Consider the following 17,964-nt stretch of genomic DNA (forward strand, 5'->3'; position numbering starts at 1 on the left):
GTACGTATCCATATATATTCCGTATATATGCTTCTCTACAAAAAAAGACGGCAGGTTTTACCCTTTATATGAGTAAATACATTCTACTCTACAATCACTAGAAGGACAGTGTACATTCCCACCGCGGCCCTGTAATCAGGAGGAGGCTGCAACAATCAGCTGGCTGAGTGTGTGTGTGTGTGTGTTTGTAATGTGTCTTCCCATTTCCCATCCCCTCTGATTTAGATGCTCACGTCACACACACACACACACACACACACACACACACACACACACACACACACACACACACACACACACACACACACACACACACACACACACACACACACAGGGAGACAACTGCAAGGCCTTGACTTGATTTTTTTTTTTGCCTTCCTGAAATCAATCTTCTTTCATCTCTACAAGGAAACTCAAACGACTGCACGGAGCCCCACCGCCTCTTAACCGAGCACCATGACAGGACACGCCGAGCAGGTGGAAGCGCGTGTGTGTGTATGTGTGTGTGTATGTGTATGTGTGTGTGTATGTGTGTGTGTGTGTGTGTGTGTGTGTGTGTGCGAGTGTACGCGCGTGTGGTCTCCGCTATAAATGGCTCCAATCCTGAAGAAGCAACAAACCCAGCAGGAGACGTGTCGGTGTGCTCGCCTTGTCAGTCAGTGCTGAAATATTTACATCAGCGTGTCTGCGAGAGAGAGAGAGAGAAAGTGTGGGAGAGAGAGAGAGAGAGAGAGAGAGAGAGATGGAGATGTGGCCCTGAGAACAACAAGAGTGTGTGTGTGTGTTTGTGTATTGCTCCTGTTCGTTTTGTGCTTCGAAGATTTACACAAGGCAGGCTAGCATGCATGCGTGTGTGTGTGTGTGTGTGTGTGTGTGTGTTGCATGTTTCCTCCAGAGATGTTACATCAGATGTATTTTTTTTTATCTTTGTAGGGAGGAGATGCACTGACTGCACTATTAACACTGCCAAGCCAAAGTCGTCTCGTCCCTTTTGATATCCAAACCGACTCCAGCCCATCGCCCGGACCAAGAGGTCAGAGGTCAGCGGGGACCCCGGCCACCTGCTCCACTCAGCCGGAGGGGGAAATGAAAAGGCTGCTGCTGGCTGAGGCCGAGGAAGGCTGATGGGCCGAGGGGAAATGAAGGGAGATTCCTGGCCGGCAGCATTGCCCGGTGCCAGCGCCTCCTGGTGGATTCCAGGCAGACGGGTTGGAGACGGCATGGACGCTCAGCGACAGTAGCTGCATTTCCATCACCCCTAGAATTGCGCAAAACTTAAATATCGCACTAAGAAACTGGTCATGGAAACACCTAAACTTGGAAAAACCTCTCAAATATGGCTGAAAGGTTTTTACGCTCTCGTGAGGTGGGTTTTTTTTCACATGTATCGGTATAGAGGTGTATCGAAAACGTGTCATGGAAACACTATTTTCGCATTTACATGTCACCGGATGTGACGTACGGGGGTCATGTTCACTGCAAGTGGAAATGGCACGTTATGAAAATCGGAATTTGTCAAAATCGTATATTTTGCGAAAAACTGTAATGGACACGCAGCTAAGTGAAAACATCTTCCCTTGAAGAGACTGACACTGCTATGCTAGGCTAGCTAGGCTAGCTAGGCTCGCGGTCACTTCCTGTGTGTTTCTCCTTTTGAGGCTTTTCCTTTGTTCTTTTTTCGGAACTCGTGACTGCAGCTGCTCCCCGGCTTCACTGCGAAATCCCCCCCCCCCACACACACGCACAGTAACGAAAACACACAAATCCAACTCAAGGTTCCATCAACAGGACCACAGCAGGAAGGTGGAGGGAAGTGTGTGTGTGTGTGTGTGTGTGTATTTGTGTGTTTGTGTGTGTGCGATAAGATAAGAAAACAAAGAACAAAAACAACAAGTGCAGCAAACTGTGCTTTCGGTGCGTTGATGGACGAGGATCAGAGTAAACACGTGGAGAACTGTAACAGTAACAGAGTTCCCTGCCAGCAGCCAGGCTGCAGAAAATGTGCTTTGTGACGGGCTTATGTGTGTGTGTGTGTGACCTCTGACCCCCGGGAGCGTGCTCAGAGCAGCCGACGGGAGTGGAGGAGGAGGAGGGGGGAGGGAGGGGCAGGAAGCATCGACTCTCTACAGGCGCAGCGTCTTAGAAGAATACCAAAGATATAATCGTCATAATAATATTGCATCTTTCTAGAACTATAGCCTCGAATGCTCAGTGTATATAAAATTGGAAGAGAGCTAATAGAGTGATAGTAACAGATACATACATCGTCTTGACTTTATAATCCTAAAATAATTTATACCAACAATAGTTATATTATCTGGAAGGTTCTGTACATAAATACATCCTGGTACAGTCGTTATATTGTCGACAAAACACGCCGTTATAGAAACATACACCGTACATATATACATATAAATATATATATACATATAAATATATATATATATATATACATATATATATATATGTATATATTCATATGTGTGTAAATAGTCGCGTTATTAGCCGCACGCACGCACGCACGCGCACGCACGCTCACGCACGACGAGTATACAATCAGAGAGGAGAGCTATTGCAACGCTTGCGTCGGGCCCGACTCGGCGCCGCCGCGCTCGCGTCTTCTCGAGTGAGTCGGCGTTGCTCGGCGGCAGGAGTTCGGGTGTATTGCTTCAGGAGGAGAGAGAGCGAGAGAGAGAGAGAGAGAGAGAGAACAGAAAAGACCTTCCGCCGACAATCCCACTATTGCTTTGTGTAAAAGTAAAGTCTCCTCTGCCGGTGGCGCCGGTGGCGGCGACCATCCCGAGCCGACGAGAGAGAAGAAGAGGAGGAGGAGAAAAGCTGAAAGAGGAGCTCAACAAAAAAAACCCTCCCGCTCCATAAAAACCCTGCGACTCCCAGCTGCGTCTCGGTTCCCCCGGAGGAGGGGCGGAGTCAAACGTCACGATCTGCCCAGCCGGCAGGTGGAGGGAGGGGTCGGAGGTCACGGCGGCTCTAGAAGTCAGAGAAGAGGTCCTGGGGTCCCAGGTGGATGATGAAGGGGGCGAGGGTCCGCGGCTGGTAGAAGGGATTGTCGATAAAGAGGCCACCTGCGGGGGGGGGGTAGGAGAGCACAAATGAGATTTAAGAGGTCCGTGCAGACCAGGCGGTGGGAGCAGAGGCTTCTCTTGGTGTGACATATTGGTGCGGAGACGGGGATGAGTGATGGAAATGGATGCATGGAAATAAATCAAGCGTCCAAGTTCGCTCGCTTCAAAAATGAGGAAACGACCACGACGACTCGTCGGTTTCTCCTTCGCTGCTTTATTTTACTTTTATTTCACTTTTATTTATTTTATTATTTTGGATTATTTTCACTCAGGTGCGGCAGGGAAAAACCTCTCAGGAGCGCCGCCCGGTTTTCCCCACCTGCTCCTGGTTTTTTTTTTGTGGCGATATGGGATTATTTTTGGCCACAAAAAAAACAAAACAGCGTGCGGCTGCAGTGGAGAGATTTGAGTCTGCGGTTCAGTTTGAAGTCCGAACGCGTGGGAGAAATCTGAGGTCAAATACATATATGTATATATAAATATACATTATATATATATATATATATATATATATATATATACATATATATACTGTATACACACATATATACATATACACACACACCTATATGTACATACATATATATATATTCATATCACACACACACACACACACACACACACACACACACACACACACACACACACACACACACACACACACACACACACACACACACACACACTTAATCTTGCAGGTAATGAGATCGTGCAGCTGAATGCCGGACAGTGGATCATGCTGCCACTCCCTTAATTCTTAACGTGTTGCGTCGCCAGGCTTCCTTTGTCTTGTTCAAGGGGGGGGGTGAATGGAAGGGTTGGAGAGGGAGGCGGGGTCAGAGGTGGCGAGGAGGCTGAAATTCGATCTGCGCGCCGGCGACGAGGACAGAATACTGAAGGCAGGTGTGTGTGTGTGTGTGTGTGTGTGTGGCTGGCGAGTCTGATGAAGTGGATCCACACTGCGCTGTTTGGCTTTATATTAGATCATCTTTATTCATTTTTCCCCAACAGTGTCACGGACTGACTGACTCCTGTACATCCTTCACACAGCTCAGAGCAGTCGTCATTATTGCTTCTCTTTTAAATTTTTTTTTTATTTTTTATTATTATTATTATTATTACTCTTATTATTTTACAGAAAAGGTGTGTGTGTCGCGCGCGCCGTCCTGCTTGCCCTTCCCAGGAAAAACACAGTAACAAAGAAAGCTGACAGAGACAATTAAGTCACAATTCACAGTAAAAAAAATCCTTCAAGTTTTTCAAACCTGCCTCATTTCGGTTTTAAAAATCCTATTATACCCATAAAAGTTTTTCTTTTGGAACAGTAAAAAAAAAAAAAAAGTAAACAGCAAAAGAACAACAGAAAAAAAAAGTCCCATCACTGATTTTGTAGGAAAAAAACAAAACAGAAATTGCTGAGCTTCCCTTCTAGAAAAAGGTGAATTGTTGCTGGAGGAGGAGGTGGGGGAGGTTTGGGGGGGAGTGGAGGGGTGTTGGGGGGGGGGGGCTTGGTTTGTGCTTCCTGTGCGCTAAAAGAAGTGGTAGTGGGGGACGGGGTAGGCGGGCACTTTCATGACGGGCAACAGAAGCATTCTCTTGGGCAAACCTAGAGGGGAGACACGAGAAGAGCACAAGGCTGCGTGAGACCGGCGCCGGGTTGGAAAAGAAAAAGAAAAAGAAAAATGGGAAAAGAAAAAAGAAAAAAGAAAAAAGAAAAATGGGAAAGGAAACGTAAAAGCAGCACACGCTGCCCTTCAGCTACAGCACGCAGGAAGCACAGGCCCGAAGCCAGGGGAGCAGGACAGGTAAGGGACATGAGTGGCCACTAGGGGGCTCCACCCTTCAGTGGGGTTAGTGAATTAAAAGGGAAGAAGAGTGAACTGCCTGTGGGTTAATTATTGTTAATATTCTAACTCGGGTCTTCGGTCAGTCTTTGGAAGAACTTGGTGTAGTCGAGTGCTAACAACAAGTTCTTCTCAAACGGCAATTTCAAAATGAGCCATGAAGAAGAGGAAGAAGAACAAAAAGGAAGTCAATTTGAATTCCGGGATGTCCAGGCGTCCAGTGTGACGCCCCGAGGTCAAAGGTTAAAGGAGCCGCCGCCGCTTTGCCAAACTGCGTCCGTGACGCAGAATTAGCCAGCGGGCTAATGCTAAATCTCTGCCAGTCTCCTCCTCCTCATCGTCGTCATCCCACCAGCACTTTTACTCTCCTGTCATTATGAAACGTCATCACCCAGCTCTCCGCTCGGCGTTTAGAGAAGAAAAAAAGTAAAAATTAGCGAGCGAGAACCTCAGACTGATCATCAGTTACAGCTGTCCGGGTTCAAATCAGGGGCGACGTCAAACTGCACCCTCTCCTGGGACCGCGCGTTCGGCATGTGCGTTCAGTGTGTGTGTGTGTGTGTGTGTGTGTGTGTGTGTGGGAGTTTTCACATCAAAGCTCGGCGCCCAGAGCAGCGGAGTGACGAGGGTGGAAGTGGCAACAAGCGGATTAACAACCAGCGACGGTGAAGATGATTAGCGCCCTAATAATTAGATCCCTTTAATTATGACTGACCGACCCCCCCCGACCCCCCACCAACCTCCGAACCCCCCCCGCAAGTGATTCCATGGGAGTGGCTTTGACGGGAAAGCGGGTCGGAAAAAAGAAAACTACAGGAAGTGGAAGAGTAGGATGGGTCGGTGCAGAGGTGCGACAGGTGATGTGGTTAGCGGCGGCGGCGGGTCGGACAGGAAGTGGAGGAGCGAGCAGGAGGAAGTGGCAGGCCGGTCGGTGTCAGAGCGCCACCTACCGTATGCAGGAGCAGCTGCGGCCGCCGCAGCGGCGGCGGCCGCCGGGCTGTAACCGTACGGAGTTCCGAAGCCTGTCGAGGGGGGGAGGGGTGTGGAGAGGAAGAGGAGGGGTGAGGTCACATGGTCAAACAGGTGCTCAGGCTCAAACAACACGACAACACAACTCTCTCTCTCCCCCCCCCCCCTCTCTCTCCCACCTGGCGTGACGTATCCCGGCGCCGCTGCTGCCGCCGCCGCCGCCGCCGCCGCCGCATTGACGAAGGCTCCTCCCCTGGCCAGGGCCGCTCTTCCTCGCCCTCGGGCCACCTGAGCCGCTACTGCCGAGGCTGCTGCCACTGCCGCCAGAGCCCCTTTGGTCTGGACACACACACACACACAAGCATGTCGGAATGAGCTGCAATGCTAATCTTTCAGGGTCTCCCAGGGAGCTGTGACCCCGATGGGGGCGGGTGGGAAGGGAGTGTGAGGGATGGCAGAGCATTGATCTGATTGGACGGTCGCTAAACGAGGTGTTATTGATCCCAAGGCGGACAAATTGCTCCGTAGCACCGGTGAGGAGGGCAGACGTGATCTTATGCAACACTGATGGCTGATTGCAAATGCATGGATGTGTGTGTGTGTGTGCTGGTGTGTGCGCTGGTGTGTGCGCGTCTCCTCTCACCTGAGGCAAAATCTTCTTCTTCTTGTTTGCGGCGGCGTTGGGTCCAGAGAAGAGTTTCTCCAGGGCAGCCAGGGCGGCGCTGGCCTTCGCCACCTTCTTGTTGGGGCCGGCGCCGCGAAACTTCTGGCCGTCCACCTCCACCTGGCACGCACACACACACACACACACACACACACGCACACACACACACACACACACGCGCACGCCCCATATGAAAAAAGGTTGAGTGCGATTTGCGCTCGCGGGACTATTGGCAGTGTTCAAACGCCATGCATCACGCTGCTCCCCAAGGCTCCGCCCACCTCCATGACGAAGCGCTTGTCGTGGCTGCCGCCGCTCTCGGAGATGAGCTCGTACTTCAGGCCTCGCCTCTTCTCGTTGAGCTCCATGACCGGGTTCTTCCCGCTGGCCGTCAGGATGGGGCCCTGAGTTCGCACCTGAGAAGGTCCCAAAAAGCGGACAAACAGTCAGTTTTTGTCGCCCCCTGGTGGTGGTGGAGGGTGAGGCTGAGGCTCCGCCCACCTCCAGCGTGTTGGAGCCGTCCGAGGACGAGTGCGTGTGGTTGTGGCTGCCGTGCGACGACGACGTGGTGGACTCGCTCTTGCCCTCGCCGTCCGACTTCTCATCCGAACTCATGGGGTCCAGGTCCGAGTCGAAGCCGGTGGGGTAGCCCATGGCCTGGAGCACCTGGAGGGGGGAGGTGGAGGGCGGAGCGTGTGAGGACACCGTCTGAATCTCAACCTTCAAAATCCTCCGTTAGTCCAACACGGCGGCCCATTCATTTCTGAAAAAGTTCTGCGTCATGAAGCATGCAGCAGTGGTGCCACTTCCCAGCATGCCTCTGGAACTCCTGGCACCGGCCAATCAGAACGAGCCAAGACACAGCAGCAACGTGTAACGACGTCACGCTGGGAATTTGAAACTATTTTCTGGCCTTCATTTTTTTTTTGAAAGATTAAAAGTCCAGGACTTGAAATCTACAGTAGAAAGAGTTATTATAAACTGTATTTCGGGTCAAAGGTCGTCCTGTCAGCCGTTATAAATTTGCTTCTAATGGGGGAAAAAATGCTTTTTAGGCTGCATGGGGTTCTTGGCTGCAGTACCCTCCAGTGGCCAAAGGGTGGGGGGGGGGGGGGGTCACTGCGTCTCTCACCTTGACGGCCACGTGCAGCTTGGCCGTCTTCTTGGAGGAGCCCGAGGCCTCGTATACGCTGCCGTCCAGGTCCACGGACATGGTGAAGACCGGAGCGTGGACCGGGCCGGACTGGGACAGCAGGCGGTACTGCAGCCCCGGCCGGATCTGGTTGAGCCGCATCAGGGCGTTCATGGGCTGGTTGGAGTCTATGGCTTTGCTGTCCAGGACTGAGGCGGACGGAGAGACATGGAGGGTCAAAGGTCAGAGGAGGAGGAGAAGGAGGAGAAGAAGCCTTGCCATGCTCCTGGAACTGCAGCTGGTAAATTTTGAAATGTAAATTTCTTCGGCTTTGGTTTTTTTCTTCACTCCCACTAACCCTTCAAAATAAATGTCCAGACTCAGGAGAAACATTCAGGTGGGGACAGAGCTGCTTCTCGTGCTTGGAGGCCTCTGTGAGATGTTCCTCATCACCGGCCTCATTGGTTATTTGGTGTGCAGAATCTTACATCATGCACCTGTTCCTTGACCACACCCACTCCCACTCTTGGACTCCACCTCGTCCTCCACCTTCCTACCTTTCCTCAGGTTCCTCTTCATCTTCTTGATGAGGTCCTTGTCGTCCACGGCTCCGTCCTCGTATGGCCTCTTCAGACCGAGGCCTGCGGAGAGAGAGAGAGAAAGAGAGAGGGGGAGAGAGAGAGAGAGAGAGAGACGAGGGGTTGTCAGTCAGAGGTGAGGCGGGTGTGGTCAGAGGTCAGAGGCTCCCGGACGCTCACCTTCTTTGTCCGACCAGGGGAACTTGTGAGGCTGCTTGTTGGAGGGCAGAGGCTCCATCTCCAGAACCTTGTGGATCTGGCCGAACGCCACCAGTCTGAGAGCTCGCTGTTGGAAAAAACACACACACACACACACACACACACACACACACACACACACACACACACACACACACACACACACACACACACACACACACACACACACACACACACACATAAATAAATAGAAACATCAAACGTCGGAGAAGAAATTCTCCCTGCTCTGTCTGCGTGTCCGTAATGAATCGACCTCCCACGTCTCCGCTGCACTCCGCAGGAGAATTTATGCCAAAGATAAACGGCGGAAACATTTTGGTGCCAGAGGAGTGGCGGCACTGCTAATGGCGCTCGGCAGCACAAATACTGGGACAAGACAGAGAGATTTTCAACCGATGCTCGTCACCACCGGGCTGCTGAAGCTGAATTGATGGGTTCAATCGAGTCAGTGAAGATTCACCGACACCTTGGAACAACAAAAGCATTTCTACTAAAAGTAAAATAAAGTAAAAAAAACGTGTTGCACTCATCATCGTCGTCACCGTTGAGTTGACGCGGATGAAACACATTCGAACGGAATTTCCACACACGGTTAAAGAAACGCACGACCACCGGCAGCTTGCTGGATGCGTCCATCCCGGCTTGTGTGAGTGCGTCGGACTCTCAGATATTCATGAGCTCCTTCTCCCCTCGCTGCTGCGCTGCTACCTGCCGCTGCTCCACATTCCTGCCTCGTCCCGGCCGCCTTCAAACAGAGACGGCGACGGGATTCACTAAGCCGAGCTGCCCGGGGGCAGTCATGCTCGGCCGAGTGTGTGCGCGTGTGTGTCATCCACACACACACACACACACACACACACACACACACACACACACACACACACACACACACACACACACACACACACACACACACACACACACACACCGTCCTCGGGGTGTCAGATGGATCTCTGGCCTGCTGTGGTAATAGTTTCCCACACCAATTATTATAAGGCAAGGCCACATGTCTGCACACAAATGAGGATGTGTGTGTGTGTGTGTGTGTGTGTGTGTGCGGCTGCGCTGGTGAATGGTTGCTGCTCACTGACAGCTCAAGGGGACGACAGCTGGGCGACGACAACAGCGCGTTTAGGTAGACACCTGTTCAAATACACATGCCTGTGTGTGTCTGTGTGTGTTTGTGTGTGTGTTTGTGTGTGTGTGTGTGTGTGTGTCGGTACCTGTGCACTGGAGGTAACGGCCTCGGCCTGCTGCTCCGTCATGCTGGCCAGCGTGTTTGTCGGCTCTTTCTCACACGGGTCGTGCAGGCCGGGACCACCTGCGGCCGATCGCACAAAACACGCAAAGTCAATTGTCGTCACCTTGGCACGGATCACCGCCCGCCGCCGCCGCCGCCACCACCACCCAGCAACATTTAATTAGACTTCGCTGTCAGGAAGCGTCGGAGGAACCGGGCCTATTAAAACCCAGCGGCGGCGGCAATGGGGAATCTGAAACCTGTCAATTAACCTGTAAGCTGAAACTCGTGCTGCATTTGATGTCGTTCTAAATTCTGTGGGGTGAGTAAATATTTCATCCAGCCGGTGAAACATAAACACGCAAACATTAAGCGGAGTTTTCTTTTCCCCCCTGTCGCCGAGGTTCCTGCTCGTCTAACGAGGACGACTCGGCTTCCGCATTTTTTCTTTCTTTCTTATCGTTTTGCATTATTCATTTTTCCCAGGGACGCCTGGCAACTGGAGGCCCCCAGCCGCTGCTAATTAAGACGCTCCAGCAGCGCTCCGCCGGGTTCACTGATCACTTCTGGACCTCTTAGGAGGGAATAAAAAATAAAACATAAAAAAAATAAAATAAAACACATCTCAAAAAGTTTCTGCTCCAGTTATGGCAGAACCCTGTCTGGTTTCCGGCGGTGTCGGCGGTGCTTCCCCCAGGATGCAGGTGAGCTCACCTGGAAGCAGGATCCCCGAGGCCAGGCACTCCATGACTCGGCGCAGGGCTTCGCCAGCGCCCAGGGGCCTGTTGCAGGTGGCGATGGCCTTCTCGCAGATCAGCTCCAGGGGCTGCAAGAACACACACGCGCAAGCGCACACACACACACACACACTCAAGTGAATGCAATGCACAACTGCAAAAAATAATAAAAATAATAAAAACTCAAAAACTTTTGCACACGGTTGTTGCTGGGATAGAAACTGATGTTCGTTTAGCGGCCAGTAAAGGAAGAAAACCTTCGTTTGCTTGTTTGTTTGTTTGTGGCTGCGAACGTTGCAGCTGCGTGTGTGTAGTTGCAACAGCAGCCGATGCAAACGCAACACAAACGCAACACAAATGCAAACGCAGGGTTTTCGCTCCTTCCTTGACTAATGAGGCTCCTCGGCAAGAGAAACCAAAACAACAGAGGGGGAAGAATTTCACCGGCATGCGCAAATGCGATTGCATTTGCGTAAACATGTCGGGGAGGCGGGAGGGAGGGAGGTAAAATTCAGGAATTGTCCACACGCATGTTATTATTTTGTTTTTTTGCAGCAAAACGGACTCACCCATCCCTTGAGAGGCTCCCAGACTGGGTGTCTATTGCACATGTCTCTAAGTATCCTGAGAACGATAACGCAGGACTTGAGCCCGTTCACTCGAGCCTGGGAGGGGGAGGGGTGGGGTTGGGGTGCGAGAAGGGAGGGGGGAAGGGGGGGACGATAAGATGTTAAGTGCAGGACGGAGTGGAGTTTGTGTCAAAACAAAAATAGAAAAACACCTGACGTACAGCAGAGAAAATGAGGCGCCGGTGCCGCCCGTCGCCAACGGCCTTCGGTGGGACTTTAGCGAATGACCGACTTTATCTACGACTCCTTTCATTGTGTTGAAGAAAAAGAAGTAGATAACACAACGGTAACGAACTGGAGAGTTGTCCAGAGCACCGTGTCGTTGCAAAAACTTTTTTTTTTGGGGGGAGAACACAAATTTCACTGAAAAAGATTCTCGGTTGTGTCTCGGTCGGAGTTCTCGGATTCCAATCGGAGTTCTCAAACTCCGATCACAGTCGGACGATAATCTCTAATAATAATTCAGTTTTCTCGAGTGCCAGCGTAGCAGTGAGTGTTTTTTTTTTTTTTTACGCGTTCAGACGATCTGCTTTTCTCCTGTCGGACCAGCGAGCGAGTGAGTGAGTTGGGAGACAGATGGGGGGGGGGGGAGGGGTGAGAGGATGGGATAGGGAGGGGGGGGGGGTCAAAAAGGGAAGCAGTGACATTCTGTAGAGAGCAGGCAGGTTCACATCATAGCCAAAAAATAAAACTCAACGGAAAAAGAAATCAATCATCAACCTGCTTTTGCAGCCTCACGGTGCTGCCGAGGGGGGAGGGGCCTCTCATACTTTGCAAATATTTATTATTATTTGGTTGTTTTTTTTTTTTAAATCCACCCAATTAGTGTCAGGTCAGTCTCCTCCCCCTGCTGAGGCTCCGCCCCCGCCGGCGAGGACCGTCGGGCTGCAACAAGCAGCGGGCAGGAAGACAAGACAGGAAGTGAGCGGGTGCCGACCTGGAACCACTTGGCGTGTCGCAGCGCTGCCAGGGCCAACAGACATCTGTGTCTATCCAGCACCTCCCCCTCCTCCTCCTCCTCCTCCTGCTCCACCTCCTGCTCCTCCTCCTGCTGCTGCTGCTCCTCCTGCGCCTCCGCTCGGTGCGCAGCAGCACCCAACACTGCCACAAAACAACGACAACCCCATACAGAGAAGGTGAAACACACACACGTCGCCGTCGGGGGAGTGTGTGTGTGTGTGTATGTGTGTGTGAGTGTGTGTGTGTGTGTGTGTGTGTGTGTGTGTAAGACTAATTTTTCCCCCTTCCGGTTTGTGTGTGGAAATGTGCAAACACACATTTTGAGGGGTACAAAAAAAATTAGACGTGTGTGTGCGTGTTTGTTTGTTTGTGTGTGTGTGTGGGTGTGCGTGAATGCACACGCGCGCTCACACACACACACACACACACGCACACATGCACGGATATTTGTGGAAGGTGGCCTGCATCGCACGAAGTCGTCTCTCTCTCTCTCGCTCTCCTCCAGCAGGAAGTGGCGTTTATTCCGTGGGCCAATCAGAGCGAGGGAGGGGGTAAAGGTGTGGGAGAGGGGGAGGAGACAACTTGACGGGATGCGGAACCGCCTCACAGACAGACAGACAGACAGACAGACAGCAGACAAATACGCGAGGAGTGTTTGATTCCATGTGTCGGGACACACTGTCAATCAATGTCTCCTTCATGTATTTGGAAGAAGATTCGTTTATTTTGATCCGGTCTGCGGTAGGCGGGACTCAAAATAGCTGCGTTTTTGATCTTGTGTTTTTTTTTCATTTTTAATTACTTGAGGTGCACTTCATTCTACAGGCTCGCAGCCGAATGATGCAGAAGGAAAAAAAACAAAAAAAACAAAACCAATTCGACGACCCCTCGTTTGTGCAAACACTAAACAGCATCAACAAACCCCCCCAACCATCTCACAATCAAGCGCTCCTGAAGTAGAACTAAAGGAAAACGGCAGCAGAGGGAGGGAGGGAGGAGGTGGGAGAGTTTCAGTCAGAGCACGGGGGGGCGGGGCCAGGAGGGAGGAGCACTCTGATGCGCTTGATTCGTGTCGCCCGGGCGTCCTGAGCGGAATCAACCGCAGCCGTGAGTGAAGTGAGTGGGCGTGGTGATGTCGAGGGGGAGAGTGGGAGAGGCTGCTAGAAGTGACGTGAATTATAAATATATATATATATTTATATATATATATACACACACAAAACAACAGCATCCCTGACTCCCAGGGGGAGGGGGAAGGGGTGGATGTCTCCCTGGAAACACATCCAGGGAAATATTTTTCTCATCGCCCTCCCGTGAAAACACAACCTCTCCCCGCAGAGTTGTTAAGCAGTCAGTTGCGTGTAATTAGCAGGTAGCGGCGGTGCCGCCGCTGCCGCAGCGGCGTCTATCTCGCAGCGTCCCACAGCACCGCAACCACCGCTGCCGTCACCGCCGCCGTCCTGATGGAATCTCGGGCGCGATAAAACCGTCCAGGATGCAACTGTCGTCTGAGGGCAGCGGGTGGGAAAAGTGTTTGTCTGGCCTGCCGGCGGCCCGCTGAGCTCCGGCCCGAACCACTGAGCGCTAATCGCTAATAGCTTACCGCAAACGCGCGGCTAACCGTCCCGCTAGATTTCTTCCCCCAGGCCTATGACCAAACAGAGATAACCACGCCCCAAACTCATTTGATTGGTCGCTGCAAAGTCTCTCACTTCCACCTCGATTGCGCCTCCTTTGGTGGCTGAAGGATAATCATTAATTATCCGTGCAACAATTTACTTTAAACAATATGTAGCGTCTGTGGGTAACATAAAGCACAGCGCAAGACCCATTTCTTTACTCTGGTCTGGCCCCTCCTCCCCATCCTCTCCCACTTCGTCCTCCTCAATCTCCTCCCCCGCCCCCCATGTAATCCCTCCCCTTCCCCCTCCCCAGAAACCAATGTCCACCTGTTCCTGCTCCTGACAGAACCAGGAGACTGACTGGCTGAAGCGTTTCTTGATTTCACGTTTGTCTGCTGCTGGTCCTCTGCGTCTTCCAATGACTTTAAACATTTGATTTGAGGACGACAGAAGAAGAAGGAGGAGAAGAAGCAGAAGAAGAAGAAGAAGAAGCACACGTTCATGTTCCTACCGTCCCCATTCTGTGCCGCCCGCGCCTCCTCTTCCGCGTGGCCCTCCACCTCTTCCTCCTCCTCTGCCTCCTCTTCCTCTCCATTCTCCAGCAGCTCCTCATACACCTCCTCCTCTTCTTCCCCCTCCATCATCTCCTCCTCTTCCTCGTCCTCCTCCTCCTCGTCTTCCCTCATGGCGGGGGAGGTGAGCGTGATTTTCAGCCTCAGCTTGGGCTCCGTCGCCGTCCGCACCAAGATGGCCGCCTCCGGAGGGCAGCCGCTCACCTCATACTTCTCCTCCGTCAGCTTCTGTGAAGTTTTAGGACAGAAAGAAAGAAAAATAGTTTTTAAAAAAAAATGAAACGTGGCCAATTCAGGTTTTCTGATTTGTTTGAAGAATGTAACAGGGAAATGTACCTTAAGTAGAATTTGATTGTCAGCTTTGCAGAACAGCTATATTATTGGATTATTATTGTTTTTTTTATGAATATTTGATGTTGATTGTGTTGTTGTGTATGTTTTTTTTTTATACAAGTTCTTTGTAAATTGGTTTATTTGGGCAGATAATATACAGTACAGGGGTGCCCAACCCGTCGATCGCGAAGGTAAAAGAATTCAGTCAATCAATACATGAAGACATGCTGTGAAGTCTCCCACCTGGATCTGTGTGGGCAGGTTGAGACAGACAGTGTCCAGCAGTGTCTGTGTGGGCTTGTCTCTGCACATCAGGACCAGCTCCAGGTCCATGTCCCCTTTGATCAGGAGGCCCTTGGCCACCAGGCCGATCCTCATCACGCCACACAGCGCGCCGCTGCAGCCGCCGCAGCCGCCGCTACTGCCGCCGCTACCGCCGCCGCCTACGCCGCCACCAGACTCCCTGCTGTCAGAGAACAGAAGGAAGTGGTCAGCGTCTCTGGGCTTCCGCCACCAGGGGGCGACCTTCTGGCAGGTCCCACTCTGGTTTTTGCCCATTTCCTTATGTCAAATTCCTAATAATAATAAATTAAAAAACATTGAATCCCATCGGATTGGAGTCCGTGGAAAGATTGATGAACGCAGCCGGACGGAGACGTGATGTTTTTTGTCCCCCAAGTAGCGTTGAATAATTATTTAAAAAAAAAAAACACTCCAAGTCATCAAAAAAACAGAAGATTGAAATAAAAGAGTTTTAACGTGAGCACCTGCAGCCGTCGCTGGAGTCCTCGGCTTCCTCCCTGGGTTCCTCGCTGCCGGCGCCGGCGCCACCGCCCTCCTCCTCCACCTCCACCTCCTCTGTGCCAGGAGCTGGTTGGCCGCCCTCCCGGCCACTCTGGTCCAGCCAATCGGAGACCTGCTTGAGGGCGCACTCCACGGTGGACACCAGCGCCTGAACGGCCTCCAGCTCCTGGCAGGACGGGTAGATAGCGGAGTGCTTGGCCATGACGTGGCGGTCATCGTTGCTGAAGGACCGGAACGACCTCTGAGAAGGGGGTTGTGGGGGGAGGAGTGGTGATGAGAGCGAGGGAGAGAGGGAGGGGGGGAGAGAGGGAGAGAGGAAGGGAGTCAGGGGTTAGGGCAGCGGAACCTGCTTCCCAAACACAAATCCAGTCATCCAACTTGAAATAATTACGGCACAGCGCGCACACTCACACACACGCACACACAGACTGGAGGCCTCCGGTCCGAGACGACACCTGCTGCTCGGCGCTGTAAGTGATGCTGCCGCCTGCTTTCAAAGGGATTGAACATTTATCTCTTTTACGGGCCGAGGAATCAATCCTGGGAGGCGGTGACAGGTCCCATTTAACAGCGCTGACCCTGACACACACACACGCACGCACACACACACACACGTGCGCGCGCACGGGGGCCGTACGCAGCCTTCAGAAATTCATCCCGCCACCGTCCACACATCCTTTTCACTTCCGCACGCCCGATTCAATCAGATATTCCCGGCCCGGAGGATTTATATATCTGCTGCTCCGCCGTCCTTCGTACTCCTCTTTGCTGGGGGAGTGTGTGTGTGTGTGTGTGTGTGTGTGTGTGTGTGTGTGTGTGTGTGTGTGTGTGTGTGTGTGTGTGTGTGTGTAATGGAGGGAGGGGGTGGAGGCGGTGTGAGGCTCAGGAGGGACAATATCGGGTGAGAAGCGGCTGAAAAGAGAGCAAGATGGGATCTTTTAAGGAGGAAAGGGGACAAATGAGAGCGATGCTCGAGTGGAGAGCTGCTGTCTGGAAGCTGCAGTGTTGCTGTTGTTGTTGTTGGAACTTCAGCGTTTACGTTGGTTTGTACTCGGGCTGTGCGATCGATTAATCGAGTTTAAATTGCAATCGGATTTATTAGTCAAGACGATGATAAAAAAAACAAGGAAAATCTTAAAATCGATTTTCCTCTCGCAGGCTTCCAGCCGTGCGCCTCTTATTTTGGACGGACAAATTCATCATTATCATCATGAGTGTTTTATCAACTGACTATAGAATGAATTGTTCTGCGCAGCAGTCTGAGAAGCTTTGCATGTATAATGTGCTGTATAAAAGTGTGCACTTGTGGATTGGAGCAGCTGACCGGAGATTAATTATTAAAATAAATAAATAAAACAACAGAGATCTTCTGATTTCGGGGGGGGGGGAGATATTAAAGTCTCGACATTGAAATTAATTAACTTTCTTTGAAGCAGCAGAGATGAAGGTTGCGTTGTGAGAGCTGCAGGCCCCAGATTTTATAATGAATGGTAAAAAAAAAAAAAAAATTCATTTATGATGACGCTTGTCTTGACACATTATTCCACATTAATGTCCCACTTTCTAACCCGGCCAGCAGCGATGGCATTTTTTCTGAAAAAAAAATGAAAATGTCGCTCTTTTATTGTTGCCACACACACACACACACACACACACACACACACACACACACACACACACACACACACACACACACACACACACACACACACACAATCAACCAACAATTCGCATTTGCCACAGCTTTGACGTTGTTACGCCATCGGCACATTTATGACTTTTTAAAATAAAATAAAATAAAACCTCTCAACCAATCAGAAGCTCCCATCACAACATTGATGCAAGGTTCATGTTTTTCGCAGCATCGTGTGCCTGGAGGAGAACAAGCTGCACGGCTTATCTCACACTGCCACACTTCCCTTTAGTCCACACACACACACACACACACACACACACACACCAAAAATGACCTTTTCCATGTACCATGGACATGCACAGACACACACTGCAGGCTGGTTGACATTAAAAACAGACATAAAAACAGATTCATCAGCCTAAATCACCCCAAGCCTCTTAATAACCACTCAGATTTTTTGTTATAAACTCAAACTAAAAGACAAAAATCCAACTGTGAGTGGTTGAAGGACCTGGAACTGGTTGTCCAATCAGCTTGCAACAAACAACAGCAACAGCAGCAGCAGCAGCACTCAAGAGAGCTGGTTCATCACGTCCAAAAGGAAAAAGGAAGGAAGACTCAACTGGAAAGAGTTCTCACACACACACACACACACACACACACACACACACACACACACACACAACACACACACACAACACACACCACACACACACGCCGACAGTCGCGGCTTAACGAGCCGTTGCTAATGGCAGCTGGGACGAACATAAAGCAGACGGAGCGAGTGGCGCACGGCCGTGGGCGTGTAAATCTCAGCGGCTAAGGAGTCGCTGACGCCGCCGGAGCCGCTCGCTGCCCCGGGGGGGTCGTGTTGCAATGGACGCAGCAACGTCATCCCGCAGCCGCCGAGGACGGAGAGCAACGGCGGGATTAACAGGT

The 17,964-nt window shown here is 51.3% G+C and overlaps 1 protein-coding gene across 4 annotated transcripts; it reads right to left on the reverse strand.

The window, feature by feature from the left end:
* Positions 1 to 228: 228 nt before the first annotated feature.
* strbp (spermatid perinuclear RNA binding protein) lies at positions 229 to 15,649 on the reverse strand. Of its 4 annotated transcripts, none has more exons than XM_076013934.1 (16): positions 15,353 to 15,649; positions 14,829 to 15,048; positions 14,192 to 14,480; positions 12,036 to 12,199; positions 11,039 to 11,134; positions 10,447 to 10,558; positions 9,716 to 9,813; positions 8,454 to 8,559; positions 8,253 to 8,336; positions 7,696 to 7,904; positions 7,065 to 7,229; positions 6,845 to 6,979; positions 6,543 to 6,683; positions 6,079 to 6,238; positions 5,881 to 5,952; positions 229 to 3,086 (listed from the first exon to the last, which is right to left on the reverse strand). In XM_076013934.1, the coding sequence occupies exons 1-16, from the start codon at positions 15,589 to 15,591 to the stop codon at positions 2,992 to 2,994; spliced, it is 2,385 nt and encodes a 794-aa protein (XP_075870049.1). In that variant the 5' UTR covers positions 15,592 to 15,649; the 3' UTR covers positions 229 to 2,991. The 4 variants fall into 4 exon arrangements, with proteins under 4 accessions (XP_075870049.1, XP_075870048.1, XP_075870050.1 ...); XM_076013933.1 differs by having other exon boundaries at positions 14,829 to 15,051; XM_076013935.1 differs by having other exon boundaries at positions 14,829 to 15,028; positions 15,345 to 15,649.
* Between the last annotated feature and the right edge of the window lie 2,315 nt (positions 15,650 to 17,964).

The sequence above is a fragment of the Nelusetta ayraudi genome, unplaced genomic scaffold, assembly GCF_046127955.1.
Source record: "Nelusetta ayraudi isolate G7.1 ecotype Tasmania unplaced genomic scaffold, CSIRO-AGI_Nayr_v1 ptg000162l, whole genome shotgun sequence".
Classification (NCBI taxonomy): domain Eukaryota; kingdom Metazoa; phylum Chordata; class Actinopteri; order Tetraodontiformes; family Monacanthidae; genus Nelusetta; species Nelusetta ayraudi.